Raw genomic sequence first — 27,726 nt, forward strand, 5'->3', positions numbered from 1 at the left:
AAGATTAATTGACTATTTACTAATGCTTAACAAATGCTTAATTAATGCTTCATAGCGTGTAGTTATTATAAAGTGTTACCCAATTATGTTTTTCAGCTACTCTTTACACCCCTGGCTTTCAAATACTCAGAAAATCTCAGCAAGCACACAACAATGATCTGCCAACTGCCCAGAACACTGTAGCATTATAGCAGTGGGTTAACATGGACTACTGCAACAATGAAACATTAATTTCATCCACAGAGAAACAAGTTTGTTGATTAGTGAAGCATTTTGCATGTTAAATGCGACAAAAATAATAAATCAGATCCTTGCTTTTGGCTCATTTGTGGTCTGGCATTGACAAATATTGAACCAACTAAAACAAATTCACTTAAAAGCACCAAATGGATTATAGAATTTAACCAAATTCAGTGCACTCAATTGTGAATATATAGTAATGTCAGTGTCAGGGGCATGTGACAGCAGAAGTTAAAGACAGGAAAGAGTTGAGGGTTCTGCCACAGAGTACAGCTTGTGCTTCAGCGCTCAGAGGCAGTGCACAGCTTTAAAAGTCTAGCTTGAGCGTACACAGCCTTATTTCATACACCAGCTCTCAAACCTGTCTCCGCATTCTCTCTCTGCTAATTTTTGGATGAATTATGAGGAGAGTTAAAAGATGAAACACTTCTTCCTCCACTCTGAGAGAGATGGCTTTCAGTGCCTGTGTTTTCTCAAAGGCTGGATTAAACAAATCAAAACAGAGCCATGAGCCTCCACGGATCTCTTCCCGTTTATTTTCATAAGAGCTTTCAGCATGAGACAGGCCATTGCTCTTATGTTCTCTGAATCTGTCGCCTCTTCAAAGGACCAATTTGAAGAATCACTATATATTACAAACATGATTTCTAGCGAAGAATGAATCCCAGTAAAATATTGCTCTAGTCAGGCATGCTTCATGGCTTTAATTATGATGAACAAAGTGGACTGAGCAGTTGGCACCGCGGCTATCTGCTGTGTCAGACTTTGTCAGGTTGAACATTGACGCCTGTGTCAAGAGATTGTGAAACACTGCCATCTCCTGTAGATCTGAGCCCTCTTTAGACAACATTTAGAGGTACATTTAACAAAATATATACAATACAATAATAATAAATACAAAAATGTTTTATTAAATATTACAGGCTAGTGAATCAAGGTAGGACAACATGTATTTGCTTAATTATGGAATAATGTTTACATTTTAAACAAACATAATTTGCAGAGCAGTGCTATAGGCCTAGATGTCTTACATAAATATTAAAAATGAAGACAAAAATATTTCAGCACTCTCTTGGTTGTCAAACTTTAGTGCATCATGTTCAACGTTAATGTGATGAACTAAACCTGCGGTTGCACATGTGGGAACTTAAGGGGGACTGACATCATACGTCCACTAAATATCACATCAAAACCGAATAAAAATCACATTGAACCCAGTTAAAAGATATTGCAAAAATATCTGAGAAAAGATCAGCATCATTTCCATTGCTCACTTGTTTTGAGATTGCAAAGACATTTGACATTAGGGCATCCGTATAGCCTACAATTTCTAAACAGAAAGAAAGCATAGAATGGGCATGCCCTCTTCTCTAGCTTTAAAATGATTTAAATGGTTAAAAAAATAAGTTGACTCATTGCTTGGCCATGTGAAAAGTCCTCGTGAGGCTTACAGTGAGTTTTTATTTATTGATTTATTATTTAAGAAATGATCTAATGATCCAATAAATGATCCAAAGACAACTTTAAACTGAAGATTAGATGTGATACAGGAAGAAGGTTAAACACTCCAGGGTCTGTGTTCAAAGATGTTATAATTATATTTCAAGGTTGTATCCAAGTGTAGCTGCCGTAATTTTTCCGTTCAAATGTCTTAATTATTTTGTCGACAGCATGACACCTTGAAGCAACAAAGCAAACGTCAATGAGAAGATAGGCATCAGTGTGGTTGTCCGCCAGCGGGTGGCGCTGTTGCACAGATCAGAGTCGCAGCAGTGGATGTTGACTCCCGGCAGCTCCTCCGTGTGGCAGTGTCGGGCTGTGGCACAGCCACTGGTCAGCATGACTCCCAATGCAACTGCAGACACATAAACGAAAACAATGTTTTGAGAAACCATGGAATCAATTTAAGAGGGATTTAATTTGAAGACAGGGTTGTAAAGCAGGTCGCAATAGAACTGTTGTGTTGCTAGTTCTAAAACCTGGAGGAGATTCAGCATTGTTTGAGCGGGTTCATGGGTTAAGAATTTCCTGTGTTTTTAGAATGGCGTGTTTTGGATTTATGAGAAAAAAATAAAATGTGGTTAACATTGCATGATGCAACTTGTGTTTTCTTGTGCAACATAAAATACATAGTCTGGGTTAAAAACATAATTTACTGATAAAAATATAAGACGCTGCTGCTATAAGAACTATACAACTACCACAAGTGTCTGCACATGCTTGATAAACTGCTTGACAACTATGTAGCTATTTATTAGCTTCAAAATTCATGTTTGATGGATGACTCATGTTTGATGCATGAAGTGTGTAGTTTATATTACAAAACAAAACATAGAAGTAATGTTAACCACAGACATTATTTTAATCGATAAGTTAATTAGCTTTCTGCCACGGTGGACAAATTGATGTCATGACTGAACAGCTCTATGACATATTAAAGGAATCAATATGTCTATCTTTAAGCGCTACTGTAAATGCAATTTTGCTTGTTTTCACAAGCACAGGTCAGAAACTACCATGGCACTATTGATTACCCGACACACACGCACAACTGATTTTTATATGGACTTAATCTATTTTTTCAATCATTAGTGTCCTCATGAAGATTTGAAAATTTGGAAATGGTGCAGTCTGTACATCCACTAACATATCTTCTAACATCTTGTGCCTTGTACAATCTTAGAAAAAATAATGAGAGGGTTTTACTGGCCCCTGGGTGATCAGTACCAACAGAGGAGTGAGCAGTATGGATAGGTGTGGTTCTTTGAGTTTTTAGAATATATTGCTGGTCAGGAGGACAACCCAGCGGAGGATTCTCAGGGGCACTGACTTGGTTCTCTTCATAGGTCCACTGGATGGGATTCACAAACTATTCCAGGTCAAGAACATGTTCAGGTTGTTCTTGAGACTCATCGGGAGAGTAAATGTAAGACAACCGATTGGCTCTGCCCTTCATGGAACCTAGGCGGTATGCAATCATGAAATCAAATCTTGTGAAAAATAGATCTCAGTGTGCCAGACAAGAGTTGAGTCATTTGGTATCACTGAGGTACTGAAGGTGCTTGTGATCTGTCCACACTGGGAAATGATGGCAAGCTGCCTCAAGCTCCACTCTTCTAGGTCCAACTAAATGTCTAGAAGTTCTTGGTTATTGATGTTGTAGTTCTTCTCCGCCATGTTGAACATACGGGAAAGGAAAGCACATTGATGAGGTCTTGGGAGGAGTCCCCTGCTGCTGCAAAAGCACCCCTCCTACCAGTTGTTGAGGCATCAAACTATATGATGAAGGGATTGAGTTAGATCAGGATGAGTTAGGAGCAGCACATTGCAGAAAACTTACTTCAGGGAGTTGAATGCGGCCTTGGCTTCTTGGGAAAACTTAAGAGACTTGGGCTTACCACAGAGTAGGGAGGTGAGTGGACAAGTTATTGAACTGTATTTACGATTGAAGCAGATATAGACATTGGCAAATCCTGAAATCACTGAAGTCCCTTGACTGTTTTGGGAGTGGGCTGGTTGTGGATGGCTTCCACCTTCCTCCTGTCCATAAAAATACCATTCTGGTTGACGAAGTACCTGAGGAACTGGATCCTGGATTGGTGGAATTAGCACTTCTCAGCCTTGAAGATCCCGAAGTCTCTGAAGGACCTTCGCAACGTGTTGATGATATTTGACCAGGCTCCGGGAGTATTTTAAAATGCCATCTATGTAGACCAGAATAGTGGACAAATAATGAAGGAACTCCTGGAGCACCTTATGTATAAAATTCTGGAATAGGGAGAGGGCCCATAAGCCCATTAAGGAGTCACAAAAGCCACCTTCTATTCATCCCCCTATCCAGATAAGGTTTTACGGAGGTTGAACTTAAAGGAGATCTTGGCTCTTCTTAGGTGCTCCAATACCCCTGGGACGAGAGGAAGGGAGCAGTGAAATTTCATGGTGATCTAGTTGAGGGCTTGATAGTCAGTGCATGGACGCAATCCTCTATCCTTTTTAGCCAAGAGGAAGCTACAAGCAGCAAGAGAGATCAACTGTCTGATGTAACCTTGTTGTTAAACCTCCCGAATGTGCTCCTTAATGTCAACAGCCTGCTGATTAAATGGGACTTTCGATGAAGGTTAGGCAAACCGCAACTGATCGAGGTACCTTCTTCAGTTTGAGTGTCTTGCTGTCTTCAGTCTGCTCTTCTGTCAGGAAACACACTGGACAGACCGGTAAGTTTTCAAAGCACCAAATGGAAAACACTTTATGTACGCAAATGAGGAAATAGAAACGGAGTGATATGGCAAGCTACACAGCAGTGAAGATGATTATGATAATGAATGACACATGGTGAGTAGCCACACATACTTCAATCAGTCAGAGAGAGATACTAAATTGTGATCTGATATTTGAACCAGATATCAGAGCTTGTGTAGAGAATGAATGGGTGTGCCAGATGAAGACACGGCTCAAGGCTTTTGTTGTTAACAGAGAAATCTAATGACCAATGACAAACAAGGCCTCGGTTTGATTGGAATACATGATCAGTTCGGCCTAAGTGCCACTTCGGGTTCGAAACTCGCGCCACCTTGTGGCTGTTGTGGTGTTTTAGATAAGTGTCAGGAGTAGTAGAAGTGTGAGTGTCAGAGTTGTGTCATTGTCATTCATATGTGTTAGGGCTATATATTATATACTATTATACTACAGTATAATACATTATTACTAGGTTATTCTCTAATAGAGTTTTCCTCTATTCCAAACATAGAGTCCTGTTCTTTGGGATCTGCTAGCACGGTTGATCACAGTCGAAGGAGCTCAAGTGCAATGGATGCTAGTGTTGAAGTGGACTGGTATTTATCGGAAGTAAATATATTGGGCTCTACAGTAGCATTAGTAGCCTCACTTATACCAGCTGGCAAAGGCATTTTCATTTTCAACCGCATCCTCTGTTCCTTGTGAAAGGATCTATTCCAAGGCTGAAGAGCAATTGTCTAAACCCTGTGCAATCTTAAAAAAAAAAGCAGTTCCTCGATGATAATCCTTTCTTTACCTACCCCAAATGGCTGTGCTCCAGTTTTCTCCACTATATCCTCAGACCCATAGGCACTACACTGCACAATAAACTGTGCACACTGCACATACATTTACATTTAGCAGACACTTTTATCCAAAGCGACCTACATTGCATTCAAGCTACACATTTTACACGTCAATTCTTGCTCTCCCTGGGAATCGAACCCATGATCTTGGCGTTGCTAGCACCATGCTCTACTGTTTGAGCTAAAGGAAAGCCTGCAGTTTGATTTATTACGTTCCCACACACTGCACTCAACACAGCTTTTCAACACTCAGCACCGCAACTCAACACTTTTGTTGTTCATACTGTCACTATCCAAACAATAAACAATTAGTGTGACTGACTGGTTTTTCTTTGTGCAAGTAAAGTCAGACAGAGAAAGGTTTTAGTTTGTTTTTTGATACCTGATGGACAAATGTCTGCTCAGGTCACTGGCTCAGGATTAATGGATTTGTGTGCTATTTCTTTGCACAGTAGCTAGGTGTCACTAATGAGCAATGATGAATGAAGCTTTGGTAATTAAAGGGGTACTTTAGTGCTGAAAAGATGAATCTGTATTAAAACTGGATCATTAATGTAGTAGAAATTATTTTTGAATTTGGTGCTTTCTAGACTGAGAAAAGACAGAAAATGTATTTTTGTCTCATGAGGATGAAAGACTACAATTCCCAGAATGCTTCGCCGCCCTGTGAGGCCACTCCCAAAGCCACCACTACTGAATCACTGATCACTTTCTCACCACCGCGTTCATCTTCATAAAATCAGTTCAGTTAGAGAACTGAAAGTGTCTGTTCAATATATTGTGATTTAGCCGCTAAGGAAGTGTCAGCACAAACGCAGCAGGAGTCAGATTGCACGTCTCAGGGAGATATGAGAGATGGGAGCACGATCATTTGAATATACTCCAGGGTTTCTACTGATAGAAAGCCATATGCTAATCACTGAAGTAACCCTTTAACAGACTGCAGAGAAACATAAAGGTTGTATAGATGCTTTATTTCATTTGCATAAGCATTGGATGTCCCTCTGGTGCTCTTCGGTCATTTCTGACCGAAAATTTTTCTGTTTTAAATTTTTTAAAATCACAGCTTCATCGGACTGATATGAAAGTTTGTGACTTTTTTAGCATTAGGTATGTAAACACACAAAAAAATGGGGTCATGATTCGAGCATGCTAATTGGTCGTAAAAAAAAAGTTATGTCCGATCATAGGAAATGAATGGGAAATCGGCAAAAACACAAAAAATCTCTGAATATTTGTATGTACAATTTACAAATCGGCCACAATGCTGAGAAAGTACACAACAGTAAAGGGGTGACACTGTAAAACATCAAGAGTGTGATATTGACACATCCACTCACACACACACACGCACACATGCACAAACACACACTTATACACACACACACACACACACCCATGAAAAACTGAACCTATGAACCACATTTTGAATTATTAAAAATCACATCTTCATTGGAATGATATGAAATTTGGTGACTTTTCTAACATTAGGTATGTAAACACACAAAAATTGAGGGTATATTTCGAGCATGCTAAGTGGTTGTAAAAAAAAATACTCCCACGTGTGCTCTTCGGTCAAAAATGACCACCATAGGAAATTAATGGGAAATCTGCAAAAACACAAATTCACAGAAAAAAAACACTATTTCTAACAATTTTTTAATATACAAATAGTATTTGATATTTTTTAAATATATATTCAAAAAATATTATTTTTTAAATAATTTTAAATGGCAAAAATAGACAATAATTATTGCATAAATATTAAAAAAATACCATCAAATCATCTCAAAATACAAAATTAAAAAGAAAAAAATTATTGAAGAAAAATAAATTGCATTGGTTTTAATGGGGTGGAGGAAGTTTAATTTTTAGTTCCCTTTCGGGGAACTCGAGCTGCGTCGAAACGCTGTGAGAACGCCTCTGCGTTAATGCGTCGTGAAGCGCCTGTAGAACCATTCCATCGGGAGATCGATCGTCGCCGACGTGATGACGTCGCCGACGTGATGACGTCATCAACCGGAGACTATAAAAGGTCCGCGAACACAAACAGGAACTAGCTTCTGAGCCTTCAGCAAGCGATCTGTGTGAACCTGTCTGTCTATTTGGTGTTTTTGTCTGTCTATATCCAGAGATTTTCCACCCTTTTGTTAAATATTGCAGTATATATTAACAAACAAAGAGAAAATAAAATAGATAGAGTAAAATGGCGAGTGAAAGCAGCTTTAAGAGGTGTGTTCATCCCTGCCCACGCTACATCACGAGCGGGGATACACACTCTCTTTGTGTAGCCTGCTTGGGAGCGCAGCATGCCCAGGCAGCCCTCGAGGGGGCTGCTTGCGAGCACTGTGAGCGTATGCCACTGAGAACGCTGCGCTCCCGCCGGGCACTCTTCGAGGAGGGTGCCTCGGCTCGTGTTCCCCGCGGCTCTGGTCCCGCTGCTGCCGAGGCAGAGCGGTGGCTTCAGTCGTGGGGTTCACACATGGACTTTACAGAGGGGTTTGAGACGGGCCCAGCCTTATCTCAGCCCTCACCTGTATCGTCCAGTGTCTCGTCTCGGGGTTTGGAAGCCCGCTCTGCGGTCTCTTCCTCCCTGGGCGGGGCACCGGTGCTCCAACTATCCAGCTCTGAGGAGGTGGACGTTGAGAGCATCGCGACTGAAGACTCGCCACTTCAGTCACCCGCTAGTGAGTTGAGGTTCTCACGAGAGCTGTGGCCAGGTTAAATATAAAAATAAGGAATGACTGGCTGGCTGAAATATCTGAATCCCATCGAAATCAGAGAAAACGAAATTAGATGAGCGATTCCTGCCCTCTCGTGCAAAGCATCAACGTCCTGCCATTCTTCCCTGACCTGCACACCGAGGTGTCTAGGTCATGGAGGAAACCGGTATCATATAGAGTGTTCAGCCCACATACATCTGCATATAGTAATATATTTGGGCTGAGACACTATGGTTATGGGGCGATGCATCGTCCCTGGCATTTCCCCTCCGAAGGAAATCGGTGCTTACCTCAGCACACGGTACCCGTCTTCCTTCGGTGCCCACAGGGGGCCGCGCTGCTAACCCCGCCGCAATGTCAGGGCACAGAGGGTCTCCGCGGGCCACCTGAGGGTGGTCCGCCCCCTCCTCGGAGGGCATGCGAGCAGTCAGGTCAGGTGTTCCCTGCCGGTTCGCCGTTTCAGGGCACTGCACTCGCTGCTCAAATTACACCAGAGGCCAGCCTCGAGAGGCTGGTTCCCTTAATTTCCCCTCCGTGGGAAGACGGTGCTTACCTCAGCATACGGTACCCGTCTTCCTTCGGTACCCTCAAGGGGCCGCGCTGCCAACCCCGCCGCAATGTCGGGGCGCAGAGGGTCTCCGCGGGCCACCTGAGGGTGGTCCGCCCCCTCCTCGGAGGGCAGGGGAAACAAAAGGACGCTGAGGGTAGTCCCCTCCGAAGGGAAACGGTGTTTACCTCTGCCTACGGTACCCGTTGTCCTGCAGCGCCCTCTGGGGGCCGCGCTGCCAACCCCGCCGCAATGCCGGGGCGCAGACGGTCCCCGCGGGCCACTCGAGGGTGGTCCGCTCCCCCTTCGGGGGGCTCCCGAGCAGTCAAGTCAGTCGTTCCCTGCCGGTCCGCCGCTTCAGGGCACTGTGCTTGTTGCTCAAAATACACCAGAGGCCAGCCTCGAGAGGCTGGTTCCCTTAGTAGATTTTCTAGACGAGTGGAAACGTCTATCAAATAGATCTCAGTGGGTCCTGCAGATAATAGAAAAGGGGTACGCCATTCAGTTCAGAAGTCGGCCACCTCCTTTCTGCGGTGTCCTACCTACAGAGGTGGGCCCGGAGCAGGCTCTGGTAATGGCACAGGAAGTAGAGACACTCCTGCAAAAAGGGGCTATAGAGAGGGTTCCCCCTCCCAGCAGGGAGTCTGGCTTTTACAGCCGTTACTTCATCGTGCCGAAGAAGGATGGGGGCTTACGCCCGATATTAGATCTGCGGCTATTGAATCGCTCGGTGGCCAAGCTCAAATTCAAGATGCTTACACTCAGACAGATTGTAGCGCAGGTCAAATCGGAGGATTGGTTTGTCACCATAGACCTCAAAGATGCGTATTTTCATGTCTCCATCCTTCCACATCACAGGAAGTTCCTGAGGTTTGCCTTCGGGGGAGAGGCATACCAATATCGTGTACTTCCCTTCGGTCTAGCACTGTCACCCCGCACGTTCACCAAGTGTGTGGATGCAGCTCTGGCGCCGCTGCGTCTACAGGGCATCCGCATACTGAACTATATCGACGACTGGCTGATTCTAGCGAATACAGAGCAGATGGCGGTTCAGCATCGAGATGCTGTTCTCGCCCACATGTCGAAGCTGGGGTTGAGGCTGAACGCCAAGAAGAGTGTGCTTTCTCCGGCTCAGAGAACCACTTTTCTAGGTGTGAACTGGGATTCGGTAATTATGCGGGCGCAATTATCGCCAACACGCATAGCATCGGTCCTGGCAGCCGTCAGAGAACAGAAGCTAGGCCGGGCCGTCACTGTGAAACAGTTCCAGAAACTGTTAGGTCTCATGGCAGCAGCGTCCAACGTGATACCTTTTGGCCTACTGTACATGAGGCCACTGCAGTGGTGGCTCAAAACGAAGGGGTTCTCCCCGAGGGGAAATCCGCTCCGCACGATCAAAGTCACGCGGCGATGCCTACGTGCTCTGGTCATGTGGAAAAACCCGGGGTTTTTATCTCAGGGTCCCGTGTTGGGGGCTCATGTTCGTCGCGTAACGCTAACGACAGACGCCTCTCTCACGGGCTGGGGGGCGACCATGAGTGGTCGCTCGTCCCAGGGTCTATGGCAGGAACATCAGCGGCACTGGCACATAAATCGGCTAGAGATGCTCGCAGTGTTTCTTGCATTGAAACAGTTCCTGCCCGACCTCAGGGGCCACCATGTGTTAGTCAGGACAGACAACACGTCGGTGGTCGCCTACATAAATCACCAGGGGGGTCTGAGGTCCCGTCCTTTGGACAAATTGGCACATCGGATCCTCCTGTGGGCCCAGGGGAAATTGCTGTCAATCAGTCTTTGGGAAGACACCCTCTGATTACACGTTTCCTCCGTGGCACTTTAAGGTTGAGGCCTGTGATGCACTCGAGGGTCCCTGCATGGGACTTAGCCATTGTTTTACGGGGCTTGTCCGAGCCTCCATTCGAACCCTTGGAGGAGGTTTCGGATAAGTTCCTTACCCTCAAGACGGTATTTTTGTTGGCTATTTCATCTCTAAAGAGAATAGGAGATATTCAGTCCCTGTCTGTAGGGCCCTCATGTTTAGAGTTTGCGCCTGGGATGGTGAAAGCATTTCTGCATCCCAGGCCGGGTTATGTCCCCAAGGTTCCTACGAGCCCACGGGGCCCCATCACTCTTCAGGCATTCTGTCCTCCTCCTTTCACGACGTCAGACCAGGAAAGATTGAATCTGCTGTGCCCTGTCAGGGCGTTAGATACTTATGTCCACAGAGCTGCCCTGTGGAGGAAAACTGATCAGCTGTTTGTCTGTTTCGGGCCCCCTAAGAAGGGGCCCCAGTATCTAAGCAGAGGAAGAGCAAGTGGGTGGTCGAGGCCATCTCACTTGCTTATGATTCAACCAGGGGTATGGCTGCTTCAAAAGCACTTTTGTCGGGGGCTTCCCTCCACGATATTTGTAACGCGGCCAGATGGTCGTCTCCTTTAACCTTCGTCAGGTTCTATGAAGTAGACCTGGCATCTACAGTTGGGGCACAGGTACTCTCGTAACCGTGTGCGCTTCGGCTTCACACATACGAGACACTTGGTCCTATGGCGATGTGGGTATAAGCGTTCTCACAGCGTTTCGACGCAGCTCGAGTTCCCCGAAAGGGAACGTCTCAGGTTACGTATGTAACCCTAGTTCCCTGAGGGAACGAGACGCTGCGTCGCCCTGCCATACTCCCGGCGTGCCCGTGATCACTTACTTCAGGCTTTATCAGAAGCTAGTTCCTGTTTGTGTTCGCGGACCTTTTATAGTCTCCGGTTGATGACGTCATCACGTCGGCGACGTCATCACGTCGGCGACGATCGATCTCCCGATGGAATGGTTCTACAGGCGCTTCACGACGCATTAACGCAGAGGCGTTCTCACAGCGTTTCGACGCAGCGTCTCGTTCCCTCAGGGAACTAGGGTTACATACGTAACCTGAGACGGTTTCTGGTCACTTATGACCGGGAAGACAACCAATGCAACCCCTAAACACAGTTAAAGCAAAGTATTTATCATCATGTACTTTTAATAGTGGCACTGTACATTTTACATTGTCATATTGACAGAAATGGAGTCATCTGTGTCCTAATGTGTAGCGAGCCACGCTCCTTACCAGTGAAATCTTGTGCATGCTATATTGATTGGGATGCACTGTCTGTCTTCAGAAGTGAAACCCAAAACAAAAATGAATGTGAGAAGTTGGGTAATCTACCTCAAACTTTGGACTTTAAGGGGCAAGGTTTAAATAAATCACACAACTTAAAGGCATACTCCATCCAAAAATGTTCCCATCTACTCACCCTCATCCATACCAGACGTTTAAATAAAATCTTTAGAAATATAATCAATCCAAGCATGTGGAACCCACAAAACTGATGATTCAATTTCAAACCAAATAATGTGAACACAATGGAAATCTTGAGCAAAATGATACTTGTGTATGTGTGAGAAAATGAATATTTGAAACTTTTTAAAGTACAAACTGTCTTATCAGATATGTTGTTTGCGTTCACTGGGTGTAAGTGTAAATGAAACTCACGCAAGGAAGTGATGTACCTCTGTGCTTCTGCGTAACTTCTGTCACATGAGTTTTCGTTTAGAGTTTACATTTATTGTTTCAGAAGATTGTTCCATCCACTGTGGTCGTATGAATTACCATCTTATTCACTTTGTGTGGTTTTTGATGTATCAGCTCTGGTCATGTACACTTTTGCATTATATGGACTCACAGATTTTTTTATGTTTATCTGTAGAAAGACAGTACATTTGGGACGGAATGAGAGTGAGATCATTTTCATTTTTGGGTGGAGTATCCCTTTAAACATTGTACATATTAACATGAGACTAGTTCAACAACAACATCAACAACAAATAAATATCTGAGCATTTTTATTTCTATTAGCGATTCCTGCCAAATTCATGATACAGTCAAGGATACCAAGGGACTGTTTACATAGAAACAAATCTACTTACAGGAGTTATGTCAGTAATGCATAACCATAAGTTTATCCACCTACAGTAGTCTAACTGCTAAAAGGATAATTAAGACAGCTTCATAGTGAGGAATCATAGGTGTACTACACACTCTGCAAAGACTTCAATTGTAAGTTCATCTTTACCACTGATAGAGGAGTCATAATTATTGACATAATTATTAGACGATCAGCAACATGTCAGAGAAACTGTTGTTAGAGTCTAACTTATATTGAAGCTAGCGCATATCTTCAACTAAAAGAAGAAGATCTGGCCATACACTCCAGTAAAACAAGTGGCATGAGCACTTGCTCAGGGCTGAGTCATGTGACAGGTCTGTGAGGCATGCTGAGCCGTGGAGGGAGGCAGAGCTGGCTCAACTTGTGAAAGTGGATAACTCTGGAGGATTATGGCTGGCCGATGATCCAACACAGAGAGAGAGAGAGAAATCCCTGATGATCGCTGTCTAAATGCTCTTATCAGCCTTATCAATTCGACTTTGCAGGCCTGTTACCTATCTGGAGGACTGTCTGTCTGAGAGTCTGGCTGTGTTCTGTCAATGCCATTTGGGTCATAAATGCGGTCAGGTTTTCATGTTAAAAAGTTTTTCCCTCATGCAGTGATATCTGAAAGTTGTGCTGGAAGCCTCAAGCATCACTCTTAAAGGGGGGGGTGAAATGCTGTTTCATGCATACTGAGCTTTTTACATGGTTAAAGATTTGGATTCCCATCCTAAACATAGATAAAGTTTCAAAAACTAATGTTGGACGTTTGATGGAGTATTTCTGTGTCAAAAATACTCCTTCCGGTTTCTTACAAGTTTCGGAGAGTTTTTTTCGAGTATGGGTCGGCTTGACGTCGATAGAGCGGAAGGTCCTTGTATGGGCCGTACGGGCTCTTCTCCCGGTAGGGTCCGTGTGCGCGTGTGACTAGAGCGAGAGAGGAAATGCACGCCCATAAACACTTGCTCAGGTGCAGATCCAGTCGTCCGTGAACACTTATGTCGTTATAGTCCGCGTCACGCTCCACTTTATTCCTATGGGTGACATCAAGCGACTTCAACGCTTCAGCACAGCATTCCGGGAAGGCAGCGCTGCATTTGAACCGATTTGAACGCAGAAATGACAGGAAGCTTCACAACATCGCTTCAGTCGTGTCGCAAAGTGGATCTCCACGGTCACTGCTGTCACAGGACTTCACGAAATCAACAGTTACCAAAGAAGTGTGTTTTTAACGGAGCGGTCCCAGCGATAAAGGTTCGGTCCTGCTTTGGAAGAAGTCTGCACTAGTCTGACGTGCAAAACCGTTTTGCTTGCTACTGCAAAGGTTTAGTCACATACAATAGTCCATAAACCGAATCATGTCCTCATAAACTGCGAGTAAACACACACAAATGTTGACAGGCCACTAAATACAGTACATATCACTGAGACGGACGTCCTGCTGTTGCTGTTTCTCCTGTTCAATTTATTTCAGCCTCCGAATCTGATTCTGGATCATATATGTATTAGCTGAATCTGATCGATAGCAATGGGTTTCTCCACGCTTGAGGATGTCACCGCTTTGTTCGCACTGGTCATTCTTTAGCTCCGCCAACACACTCATACGCCTCCAGCCGCTCGTTTTTTTCCAGAAAGACCCGGTACAGCCTATATTTCTTTTATAAATATAATAAAACTAAAGACTTTTCGGAGATATGAAGGATGCAATACTACTCTATAGGTACTCAAGATTGACATGAGATTGACTGAAACTCAGTGTCCCCCCCCCCCCCCCCCCCATAAAAATAAAGGCTCCAAAATGCAGGTTTCGATAGCCAAGAAATCAAGAAGCACCCTGGCGGCAGCAAATCTAATCTGCTGCGAGTGTCTCTCAATACTCTCAATACACGTCTGAGCTGTAAAAACCAAACTCTGGTCGGGCCAATCACATCGTGTATAAAGTCGATGGGTGGGGCTTAACATATTGGCTTAAGTTGCACTTGCGTGCTTCTAGTAAACACCGAAGCTGGCGAACGGCGGTCTTTCGAATCAGCTTTGACCGCGACTCTGGAAGACCTGGAGTTAAGCTTTTCTCTGAGAAAAGAACAAAGAACGGCACTGAAGTCATTCTTAAAAATGTGTTTTGAGTTTTGCCGACTGTATACGGTGACCGGTGAGTTTCCAGACCAAACTTGATGTGGGTCTGGCTTGTCAGGCTAGGGTTTCACAGCAATGCTATAAAATAGCCATTTTTGGTTATCCAAAGAATTTACCTTTCAGTGAACATTTCTTAAAAAGAATAATTTTTACTTAGTGTAAAGAATATTTTAATTATCTTAAGAAGCTTTTTTCACAATAAAGAACCTTCTATACTATGGAAGGGTTACATGGATGATAAAGGTTCTAATGCCAAATACAGAACCTTTATTTTCAAGAATTTATTAATTCACTGTCTATGAACTCAGTATATTACATAACCCATGTACGTTGTTATGGTTGATTGGGAAATGAAAGTGTTGGAAGTATGGGTTAAAGCAGGTTAATTAGACTGGGGGAAGGGGCGCAGGGAACACTGTGATCACTAACTTCAGTTGGTCTTTTCTGAGGAGCGATCATCCGCCTCTAATGCTCCTTCTGCTGCCAAAGTGTGATGACAATTACACGCAGGGAGTCTCACAGGGAGGATTAAGGTGTCGCTGTTGGAGTTCTGTTGCTTAAAGGATTTCAGAAATCCTCACCATGATTTTAACGTACCAAATTGTCACCAAAAAGATCATGATGCATTATTCTACACCGTAATTGATGTTCATGTAATGACTGCCTCAGACATGGGAAGCCAGGCAGCCATTTCTGATTGATATACTAGTGGTTGCTGGTGGGTGGTTGTAGTCAAGGGCGATATTCTTACCACTCTCGGTCCTGATGCAGAAGCGATGCTTAAAGCCCTTGTGGGAGTGGGAGCAGGTGATGACTTCGGGGCTGGAGCAGCCTACATCCACATACCGCTGGTTATGCACAATGTTACAGGCATAACACTGTAGCCCGCCAACTATAAAGCAGCAAGCAGATATTTGTTTTTTATCAGAGCGTTGGAGAACACTAACAAACAAGAACAAAAGCAGCCTATACTTTATTCCAAAATGAGCCAATTTCAGAGTAAATGTTCTGCAAAATCTTCGTTCACCATCAGTTTCTCAAAGATTTTGCCTTCACTGTGGCTTCAGATCAAACAGAGATGAGGTTATAGCGACTGAGACTGAATTTAGCCCTGAGGTTTTAAGTCACTCAGCCATGTGTTCAGAACCCTGCTCTCGATACACATGGGTTTAGCTGCACTATGCCTCTGGCAAGACTATGACAGGTGATTGTTAGTCTAATGTACTGCTCTTTTTTGATAATGTTATGCAGGAAGGGCAGTACATGTGCATAGCTTCAAAAATCGTTTACATCAACAAGGAAAATCATTCGCTTGCGTCCATTATTGATGCAATTGAGTCCCACTAATATTTTGAATAATTTGCAGTGACATGCCACCTGTATAGTGCTTTGACACTATCCAGTAGAAATCTGCATAATGCGTGCAGTTTCTGACAGGTTATTGGCTTTTTCTTATGTATGGTAATTTATGATTTCTGGTAATGTGATCTCCATGTTCTTTTCAAAAGGCAAAGTTCATCTGGTGGCGGTGGCTCACTTTATATAACCCCCTCACTGGAATGAGTTCAGACAGAAATGTTGTATTTGCATGTAAGATTAGATCTAAATGAGGTTAGTGAGCTTTAGGAGGCAACACTGCAAGCAAACAAAGCTATCTGAATTCATTACTGTCATATAAATCAGATACATCTGGCATGAAGAATTCTAGTGTATTATACTTGTTATAAGTGTCAAATACAAAATGTGTTTGTTTGATTTTTTGGTTACAATGAACATTGTTTCTAAATTGTGTGAGGAGGTCTCCAAGCAAGTTCATTGGTCAGGTGGATTCTTCACAGAACAAGGGCATCCACATGTTTGCTGTATAACACAAAAACTTAGTATATGAACATAAATAAACACATAGAGAAAAGACAAATACTGTCCAAAGACTACAAAAATGCCTTGTTTTTCAGTTAAAAAAAAATCGAAATATCCTGATAACAGGGTGTGTTTACTTAATAAGCTAACTTGAATGAAACATTGCACAAATCAAGCTTGGTTTTTTCATGTTCTAAGCATAAACCTTACATTTTTTAAATGACTGACAAAACAATCAACAGAGAAAGAAAAATAGAGAATAAATAAAGACGCAATTTATATATGTGACTGACACAACACATACACCTACCTTGTGACATGAAAAGTGTCAGCAATGCCAATATATAATACAGTCCATATCCGTGCATCAAGCGTGTATGGAGAGTCATTGGTGCAGCTGGAGGAAAAGTCACTCAGGGCTGGTATTGAGATGAATTCTCATGGGAGTAGTGCTCTCTGCCTCTTTCAGCATGAGCCACCACTCTCAGACAAAACACACTCACACAGATACTCCAAAGGAAAAGGGGAGGGGCATAATATCAAAAAGGAAGAATCAATAATGAGCCATTAGGAATAGACCACATATGCTGCATCAAAATAAAGTACAGTCATTTGTCCCTCGTTTTTCCCATCCTTCTTAAACCCTAGAGAGAGAATCTCCAGTCCAGAGCCACACGGTCTGCCAGAGACTGAGACCCTCTGCTGGATCAGTGGTAATTTGCTCATTGATAATCCCAAAGCCCCAGATAAACACTTTCACGCCCAGTTTCTCACTGTGACAGAAGAGTCAGTCTCGATGCTCTTATGTGTGTGGTATTAGTGTGTCTGAGTCCTCAGGCCATATTCCTTTTAATGAAAATTTAAGAAGCAAATCCTCACTCGGGAAGTGATGTTTAATGAAGGAGTGGGTGGGCTTTGGAACAAACACAGACACAAATCAAAAGCGCTTGCTGTGCTTTGAAGGGTCCAATCAGTTTCAGAAGTGATTAGATGGTGACTTGAAACACTTTCATACTGTATACAGACATTAATGTTAGATGCCTGTCTCTCTTCTTCTGCCACTCTTCCTGTCTAGTTCTCTTAATAGAGTTTCTATTCATGACACTGGCTGTTGTGATCAAGAGAGTAGAGGTGTTTGGCATGTGTGATTTGTAGCGGGTCTAATTGGGAAAGTGGTAAGGATGACATAAATATTCATATGAATTAACACATTACAGTTAAAAGAGGTGTATGGACATTTTATCTATTTACTCAATCACACAATCACATGGTAAAATTTAATTTTTACACATTCTAACGAAAATGTGAGTGTTATTTGCCTGTGCGAAATCCACATCCACAGTTTTAGGATGGTTGCCAGGGTGTTGCTGTATGGTTGCTAGGGTTTTTTAGGTGGTTTCTAGGGCATTGCAAGGTTGTTCTGAGTAGCTACTTACTGGCCCAACTCATGGAGCTCAGCAAAAAATCTTTGAGCCCTATCATACACCCGGCGCAATGTGACGGCAAGCGCAAAGCAAGTGTTTTTACTAGTTTCAGCCCAACACAGCTATAATTTTCACGCCTATTTGTTTAAATAGAAAATGCTCTCGCACCCATTTGTTCGCCCATGGGCTGGAAACGAGGTGTGTTCATTGCTATTCTAAGGAAACTGAAAACGACAGAGGCATTGACCAACAAAACCCTGGTCTAAAGTCAATAGCGCAGTATTTGTTTTATTCAAAGGGCATATTAGTAATATGCGCATATAGGCGGGTGCACAAGGTGCATACACTCCACTTATTAATCAATCAATCAATTAACTTTATTTATATAGCGCTTTTACAATCACGATTGTGTCAAAGCAGCTTCACAGTGTCAAACAGGACAATATTGCAACAAAATTAGATTTGGCTGTACAGTCGTTCTGGAGAAAACAGTGATGTTATCAGCTTATTTTAATTTATCATATAGTGACAATGTTGGCAGATCTGTATTATAGTTTATAGAATTAAATAAAACCTAATTCATACATTTTATTTGTATATTTAGTTGAATATCTTGGATCATAATTTTAGTGTCCCCAACTGAGCAAGCCAAGCCAAAGGCGCCAGTGGCAAGGAACCAAAACTCCATCAGGGCATGACGGAGAAAAATAAACCTTGGGAGAAACCAGACTCAGTCGGGGTGCCAGTTCTCCTCTGGCCTATTAACAAACAGTGTATGATTATTATTCTGGCAACCTTACAGGTCAGAATCATATTAGATCGGAATCGTGTGTCTGGTTATTACACACACAAGGCAGCAGCACACAAACATTTTTAAATATTACAAATAAAATGATTCTTCTCTGGAGAAGCGTTCAGTCTTTCCAGCATGTAAATGGCAAATCCTCTATGGTGCAAGCGCAACTGGCTTTTAAAGGGAATGGGAGATTAGACTCTGATTGGTTTATTGCACATTACGCCAAAACACACCCATGGTTCATTAAGAGACTACAAACATTTTGGACCATGCACAGACTGTTTTTTTTTTACTTTCTGAATTCCCAGGCTTAAAATAGATTTTGAATTTCAGATTTTCAGTGCATAAATATATTGCTTAGAATGGAAAAAGTCTTATATAGAGTTGTTTTTTTATGTTAATTATATCACAGCAGTAAAATAGAAATAGTGATAGATGCTATTTACAGTGTAAGTGTAAATAGCAACACAAAGTTTAAAATCTTAGCTTAAATGCTATTTGCACTAAGCTAATCATATTATATCATATAACAGTATGCAATAATAACAACATATTCAGTGTATATGATTATATTTATTAATATAAAAACATGGGTGCTTTATTGGAACATTACTTGTCCCTGTCCCTAAAGCCCTCCATATATACTATAACATAACCATATTTAAACACTTTATTCCCACTATAAAATATCCATTAGGCACTTTATTTCCACTTTCCACTCTGAATATTTTCTACATTTCTAATATAATAACACCTCTCAAAGCTGATATACGATGGGAAAAGGGAGAATGATTGTGGAATCAGGCAGAGTTGGTCGAGTCAAAAGCTATAGCAACATCTGCCTGTTATCAGCAGGATTGCTTTCCTGCCTGCAGCACAAAGATAAAGCGTAAAGAAAGCATTTTATTGCCCATGCAAATGGTGTTCTTATTTGTTTCTGTGAATTTGTTTATTTATTTATTTATTTATTTATTCTTTGGTTGTTACCAGTCGAAAACCATTCATTAAATTACTTGTAAAAGTTAAAACTTCTTCTTAACAAGCTATTCAATTTGATACATCATAACACGGTATTGGAAGAGTTACATGGCACACATTTGATCATTTGATTAGTGGGCCCTAGGCAGAAAATGTTGTAAAAATTATGTATTTTGTTTGTCATATAATGCTTATCTTACAACAAAAAAACATGGTTGCTTTGATGCTTGTGGCACAAAGATGAAGCAGAAAGAAAAGCATGACTGGAGACTGAAAAAGGTCTAAGTCTTCACTCCTACTCTGTTTGGCATGATCCAGAAGTGCAGAGATTAACCCTGCAGATGAGGAACAGCTTCCCAAGTAGCTTCTGGCTTAGCTCTGGGTTATATATAATTGCTCATAATAGCTCTGCATGAGTCTGTTGTTATTTAGGACAGCAAAAGAGTGAGTGACAAGCGTGCAGAGCAGGATTCTGAATCCTTCAGGCTGTGCAGGCACAAAGACAGCTGAGGCATCCATCCAGCAATATTAAAAAAATAACAACAAAAAAGCATAAAATTTGCATCTCACTCTGATGCTCTAAAAGACAAACCATCTGCTATACCTCATGTCTTTCAGGTGGTGATGAGAGATTCACTGTTTACTATTCATCAGGTGTGTGATGGGCTCATATAGTGACATTAAGCAATAATCCCCTTTAGAAATGGGCCTGCATGAGAAGAATATATGGTTTCCAAAGACTATCCGATTACTGTAATTTCATTTAAGCTTGATGGTTTCACATTAGGCTGTGGCAGGAATTCAGCTGAGCTTATGCATTATTTGTTTCTCAAATCAGGCGGTATTGTTGGCATGACAGTTTTATTTCTTTGCTAATTCAGAACTGGACTTGATAAAAATAAAATAAAATAAAACATTAATCAAAACTTTTACCGTTACAGCCTTTGATGAATTATAGCACATTGTACAAGATACTATACACTTCTCAGGAAAAAGCTGGCTACTGCCACAATGATGAAGACTAAAACAGTAGATTCTGGCTCTTAAAACAATGACTGCCACAGGACGAGTCTACGGCTGAACTCTAATGACTCAGCCTGCAGTCCAGCCCTGCCTGTTCACTTTCATATAGATCAAAATAAACTGGAGACAACTCACAGAACTCACTCTGAACATCAACTCAGGAGTTCAGCAGTTCACTTTGACATGTTATGATGTGTCAACAAGGATTTGGAGTACTTTATAAAATATTCTAACCCAATTCATAGCCCAATAACATGTCTAACATGTCAATTCAAGTCATGTTTAATTGAGCAAGCCAAAATAACTGTGTCAAGGAAATAAAAGGCATTTAAAGGGGTCCTTTTATGCCCCTTTTTACAAGATGTAAAATATGTCTCCAATGTCCCCTGTGTGTGTGTGTGTGTGTGTGTGTGTGTGTGTGTGTGTGTGTGTGTGTGTGTGTGTGTGTGTGTGTGTGTGTGTGTGTGTGTGTGTGTGTGTGTGTGTGTGTGTGTGTGAGCATGTGTGAAGTTTTAGCTCAAAATACATCACAGATCTTTTTATATAATGTTAAAATTGTCACCTTTTTAGGGTGAGCAGAAAAACAAAGATTTTGTGCGTTTTCCTTTAAATGCAAATGAGCTGCTGCTCCCTGCCCGTTTTAGAAGAGAGCGCCGCTTCAATAGCTCATGCATCCCTCTTGCAGACACGCACTGAAAATGTCAGACACTGTTCAGCCTTTTATGTTCAAACCAGAGTCAGACAATGATGGAGAGATGTGACAACATGTAGAATGCAACAGGACATTTCTGGATGGTTGATGAATATATGTAGCTGATGTGGAATTAACTATCTTCAGGTCATGATAATCTATAAAATGTTTGTGTGGAAACAAATATATGGTGCATGAAGATAGAACAGATATAGTTTTGTTTAATAACAGTTATAACTTATGTTATCATCTCGCTTTTATGACATGCTATTGCTTTTTTTATTTACTGTATTGCAATAAATGCACTCTAAAAAAAATTCTGGGTAAAAAACAACCCAATGTTGGGTCAAAATTGGACGAACCCAGCAATTGGGTTGGTTTAACCCAGCGACTGGGTTGTTTTAACCCAGCGACTGGGTTGTCTTAAGCAAATATTTAACCCAACCGCAGGATTAAAACAACCCAATCACTGGGTTAAAACAACGCAATTGTTGGGTTAGTCCATATTTGACCCAACATTGGTTTAAAGCAACCCAGCATTTTTTAGAGTGTGTAAAAAGATGGACAGCTTGGGTAGACTCCTAAATGTGCTCTACAACAACTCTTTCTCTTCTCTAAAGCAGCCCATCATGATCTATCCCCCTTTGTTTTGCGTGTTCCAGAGGCAGAGTTTATGTAAATTGTAGGGTTTGTGATGTCACAAACCCAGTAAGAAACTCATTGTAGTCGCTACGGGTCTACAAACTTTTTGTGTCAAATTTACTGTGTGGGTCCTAATTCCCCAGTATAGTGATCGGGACACTGTACTGTAACAAGCACCGGCCTTCGGGCGAGGCGTTAAACCGAGGTACTGACTCTCCGTGGTCATTAAAAATCCTAGAATGTCCTTCAGAAAATGAGTAGGGGTGTAACCCCGGCATCTTGGCCAAATTTACCCATTGGCCTCCTAAACATCGCCATATACTGATTGGCTGCATCACTTGGTCTCCTTTCGTTCTGGCACAATATGACTGCTGTCGCATCATCCAGGTGGATGCTGCACATTGGTAGAGGATGAGGAGATTCCCCCCGTCCATGTAAAGCTCTTTGAGGACCCAGAAAATTGCTATATAAATGTAACTCTTGTTATTATTATTATTATTATTATTATTATTATTATTATTATTATTATTATTATTATTATTATTATTATTACATATGTCAAATATTTGTGTGGTAGCGTGTATAATAGTGGATATGTGTTATTAAATTAAATAATATTAAAGTCAATGTTAAAATGAGACACTGCCTCTTGGATCAATTCAATGGGAAACACTGTCAGCTTGACAGGTACCTGAAGCATGTTTAAACACACTCCAATTTCATTGGCAGGTGACAGGCCATAACGACATACACCGAGCGCCTGGATGTAAAAGAGTTAAATCCTGTTGTGCATGTCATCAACTTCTTTGTCTAAAGGAGATGTGCAGGCTGACCCAATGGCATGGTCCCATTCTCCTTTTCAGAAAACCATGGTTACAGTTCCTGAGACATTCTCTATTGAAGCGGTACTCAACTGCGTCTTGGATCAACGTTTTGGGGAACAAAAACCTAGTCCTTCATGGGGATTCCTGCCTCACTAGGTGAGTATATGCACAAACAGAGTGGACATAGCATACCTTGACTCAATGTATAACCTAGCCAGAGTCAAAGCATCAACCCAGGGCATGCCAAAAGAGACATACACAAGCCATGTAATGGTAACATCCCTATGGCAATGTCTCCCACAAGAATGGAAGATATTCTAGCTTCTATGGCTTTATAGCAAGGGAAGTCCCAGCCTCTAGAACTTTCCTCCACCACTTGTGGACTACTTCAGCCCTAAAGGCAGAGCTTTTACAGAAAACCACAACAACAGGGTTTTTCTTGCTTGACACAGCTCTCAGGAAATGCCTGCCACAGGGAGTTTTTAACTATTGATCTTTTCATACCACAACTGCAACCTTCATTCATACAGAAAAGGCTGGAGTACAACAGTTGAAAACTCTTAATTGCACAGATTCTTGTAATAAACTTTTTCCTAAGCAGCAACAGGGGAGCTGCAGCTCTGTTCAATTACCCTAAACAAATGTTATAAATAAAGGCACTTCTCCAGGACCCACTGTAGCTAGTGTTTTAACATGGGTAAAATTAGTGAGGCCTATACATCACCTGCCCATAGGGTAGCACAGATCCCTAAATTCAAGACCCAACAGTGGTTGGGAAGAGAGGCAAATGAAGTTAGAGGAAATAATTCTACATAGGCTACTTCTAACCCTAACCCAAGCAACCATCCGCAGGGTAGCATACTTCCTCAGCTTTCTCTGCATCTTATTGCTCTGAAATATACATTCAACATTAATCAAATCAACTTTATTTATATAGCACTTTTACAATGACGACCGTTTCAAAGCAGCTTCACAGTGTTAAACAGGACAATACTGCAACAAAATTTGATTTGGCTGTACAGTCGTTCTGGAGAAAACTGTGATGTTATCAGCTTATTTTACTTTGAATGCAAGTATTAGAGCTGGCAGGAGGAAGATTCCTGAAAGAAAAATGACTTCCCATCAGACTCCTCCCATACTCTGTCTACAATCCTCGAGACCAGTGGGGTGTAGGCGCTCATCTCTCATCCCCCAAGAAAGGGTCAAGCATAGGTGGAGCTTCTCATCACGACTGCAACACAAACTCTCCAAGAACCAAACATGCTCCGTTCAATTCTGGATACTCATCACTTTATTGAGAATCAAGAGAGAACCGAGTCTGCTGCCATGAATGCGACACTATGAGTGTCCTCAATCCCTTCAAGAGCCAAACACTCTTGTGTAAACTCTGACTACTTACCCTCGGTTGAGAATGAAGAAGAACAAAGCTTTTTACCAGTATCTTTCAGTCATGAGAAGGTCTTGTGAATGCATCGTAATGAGCACATAAAGTTTCCTCAAGAAGTCAAACGCACCCCACCAGTAGTATTGGTCTTACATGCGCATTTAAACAAGAATCTCCTGAAAGCAACAAGTTATCAACATGTACTACGGGCGCCCGCTTACACTACTGGGATTTACACTTATGTCGTCAGACTGTAACCAGCCAATGAAATCAGATTGTGTTTACACATGCTTCAGACACCGGTTACGCTGATGGCGTTCCTATATCGGTCATAGCCTTATAGTGTCAAGCCCTCATCGTCAGTCAGTAACCTGGGTGTGCTCTTTGATACCAATTTTTCATTTGAAAGCCACATTTCTAGCATCTGTAAAACTGCATTCTACCATCTTAAAAATATATCTAAATTAAGACACATGCTTTCAATGCAAAATGCTGAACTGTTAGTACATGCGTTCATGAGCTCAAGGCTAGATTATTGTAATGCTCTACTGGGTGGTTGCCCTACTCACTTAATAAACAAACTCCAAATGGTCCAAAACGCAGCAGCTTGAGTTCTTACTAGAACTAGGAAGTACGATCATATTAGCCCAGTTCTGTCAACACTGCACTGGCTCCCTATTAAACATTGCATACATTTTAAAATTTTGCTTATTACTTACAAAGCACTAAATGGTTTAGCTCCCCAGTACTTAGGCGAGCTCTTATCACATTATACTCCATCACGTCTGTTGGTCTGTCGGTCTCAAAACTCTGGCCAGTTGATAATACATAGAATATCTAAATCAACTGCAGGCGGTCGATCCTTTTCCTATTTAGCACCTAAACTCTGGAACAGTCTTCCTAGCATTTTTCGGGAAGCAGACACACTCTGTCAGTTTAAATCTAGACTAAAACACATCTCTTTACTATGGCATACACATAGAACATTTTTAACTTTCATTATTTAAATCAATTAACTGATTGTTAGGCTGCATTAACTAGGTCAGCCGGAACCGGGAACACTTCCCATAACACCTGATGTACTCGTTACATCATAAAAAGAATGGCATCTACACTAATATTAGTCTCTCTGTTTATCCCAAGGTTTACTGCAGTTGGCCGGATCCAGGCTTTGTCCGGATTGGATGGTGGACCTGCGTCTGGAGATGACCAGCTCATCCTGGAGTGTCTGCTGAGCCCGTGTCCATTGGTGTCTCCTCTGAATTTGCCTCACCAGCACATCATCCTCAATAAACCCGTTTCCGGCGCAATAACTCCATTCTTTCAAGTATTCATATTCTTGTGTAATCGACGCGCCATCCTAAATGAACCTGTCTCTTGCTTGATACCCAAAATTTCGAATGTTCCTATCTAAAATGATTTATGACTTGCAGGGTTCCCAGAATAATAATTATACACTGTTTAATAATAGACCAGAGGAGAACCGACTGAGATGTTTCTCCATCATGCCCTGATGGAGTTTTGGTTCCTTGCCACTGTCGCCTTTGGCTTGGCTTGCTCAGTTGGGAAAACTAAAATTATGATCCAAGTTAATCAACTAAATATACAAATTAAATATATTAATTAGGTCATATTTCATTCTATAAACTATCCAAATCAAACTAGCCAAATCAAATTTTGTTGCAATATTGTCCTGTTTAACACTGTGAAGCTACTTTGAAACAATTGTCATTGTTAAAGCGCTATATAAATAAAGTTCAAGATCCAAGATGCAGTGTTGAGTTTAACTTAGAAATGGAATTGTTAATAATTATATTAATATTATTAATAATGATGATGATGATAATTATATTAGTGAACTCTGTAAAAAGATTTATGTAAGCCACAATAATAATATGTTAAGAATTATTAAAGCATGGCATGTTTTCAGGATAATTCAGGTGACAGCAGCATTATGTTCAGTGATGCTTATTAGACAATAAACAGGTGCTTTAAACATAATGACCTTTTAGAAAATGAACCAACTAAAGGGGTTGGGGCTGTGTGGGTATAATCAGATTTGAGAAAGCATTTCATTGGTGCTCTTGAAGAGTCAAAAGCTTACAGTAATCCGTAAAGTGCAAACAAGTCTTAAAGTAAGTGCCAGTAAGCAGCTAATGGGTATCCTAAGCACAGACAGCTAAGGGCATGCTGTCAAATCAGCCACTGAGGGTGTCATGCTGGGTATTATCATTATATGTCCACTAGAGAGCAGAGTGGGTTACTTATATATCTCAAGTTAAAATGACAGAAATCACCTTTTATTGCGGAAGAGGCTGTTAAACAAACCTTATTTTACAGTTGTATATGTTGATTTCAATAATATGGCTAGTGGTTTCACTTTGGTTTGACCCCAAAATGAAAATTCTGTCATCATTTACTCCCCCTCAAGTTGTTCCTAACCTGTATTAGTTTCTTTGTTCTGCTGAACACAAAGGAAAATATTTTATTTAAACCATTACTCCATTAACCATTACTCCATTACAACCATTAATCATTAAAAAATACTATGGTAGTTAATGGTCTGCTTTGTTACAAACTTTCTTCGTAATATCTTCTTTTGTGTTCAGGAGAACAAAGAAACTCATTCAGGTTTTCAACAACTTGAGGGTGAGAAAATGATGACAGAATTTTTATTTTTGGGTGAACTATCCTATTAAGTCTTATTGAACATCTTACCAGCAGCAGTATATTTATTATTTTGTAAATATTTTCTCTCCTTGCACAAGTCACATTCAGGGCCTGCTGGAAAATGTACAGTGCACAATTTCTTCTCTCCCTCTGCTCTCCTTGTAAATTATTTGACATTGTCTGGACAATGTCTATGTCCTCAAGTGCAATTCACTCTGTTGACCAGCAGATGGACAGTGTCATCATTAAGATATTGACACACAGAAAGTAAGAAATTGTGTTGCCTATAAAAGGTGCTTTTCCAAACTTGTGTCATCAAGTTAACCTATGTTTTCTACACTGAACTGAACATCTCAACTAGTGGTCGGAGCTGATGAACTTTTTTTTCTAACATTTTTGCTAATTTTAGTTGAATTGCTTCCAACTTGAAAGAGATATTGATACTGTAATACATATATAGACACCCCCCCCACACACACACACACACACTTATGATGGATTCAAGGTCAGCTGTTAAATAACCATGATTTAACATTAAACAGTACAACATTAATAAACAAAATAACTAAAACTCTATGAATCATGAAACCTTTTAATATTTTTAATAACAACTACTTAAATGGCCACATAAATATGTATGCGTTTACTAAGCATACATATTAAATTATTCAAGAGCAAGAGCTTATGGCTATTTCCCAAAGCCTTGAACATTTTGAGTTACTAAAACTTTTTATTATTTATTTTTAGC

The 27,726-nt window shown here is 41.4% G+C and overlaps 1 protein-coding gene across 1 annotated transcript; it reads right to left on the bottom strand.

The window, feature by feature from the left end:
* Positions 1-1,176: 1,176 nt before the first annotated feature.
* LOC137071817 (uncharacterized) lies at positions 1,177-17,380 on the bottom strand. The gene is made up of 3 exons (XM_067440017.1): positions 16,857-17,380; positions 15,438-15,578; positions 1,177-2,095 (listed from the first exon to the last, which is right to left on the bottom strand). The coding sequence occupies exons 1-3, from the start codon at positions 16,933-16,935 to the stop codon at positions 1,896-1,898; spliced, it is 420 nt and encodes a 139-aa protein (XP_067296118.1). The 5' UTR covers positions 16,936-17,380; the 3' UTR covers positions 1,177-1,895.
* Between the last annotated feature and the right edge of the window lie 10,346 nt (positions 17,381-27,726).

Source organism: Pseudorasbora parva, chromosome 3 (genome assembly GCF_024679245.1).
Source record: "Pseudorasbora parva isolate DD20220531a chromosome 3, ASM2467924v1, whole genome shotgun sequence".
Lineage (NCBI taxonomy): Eukaryota > Metazoa > Chordata > Actinopteri > Cypriniformes > Gobionidae > Pseudorasbora > Pseudorasbora parva.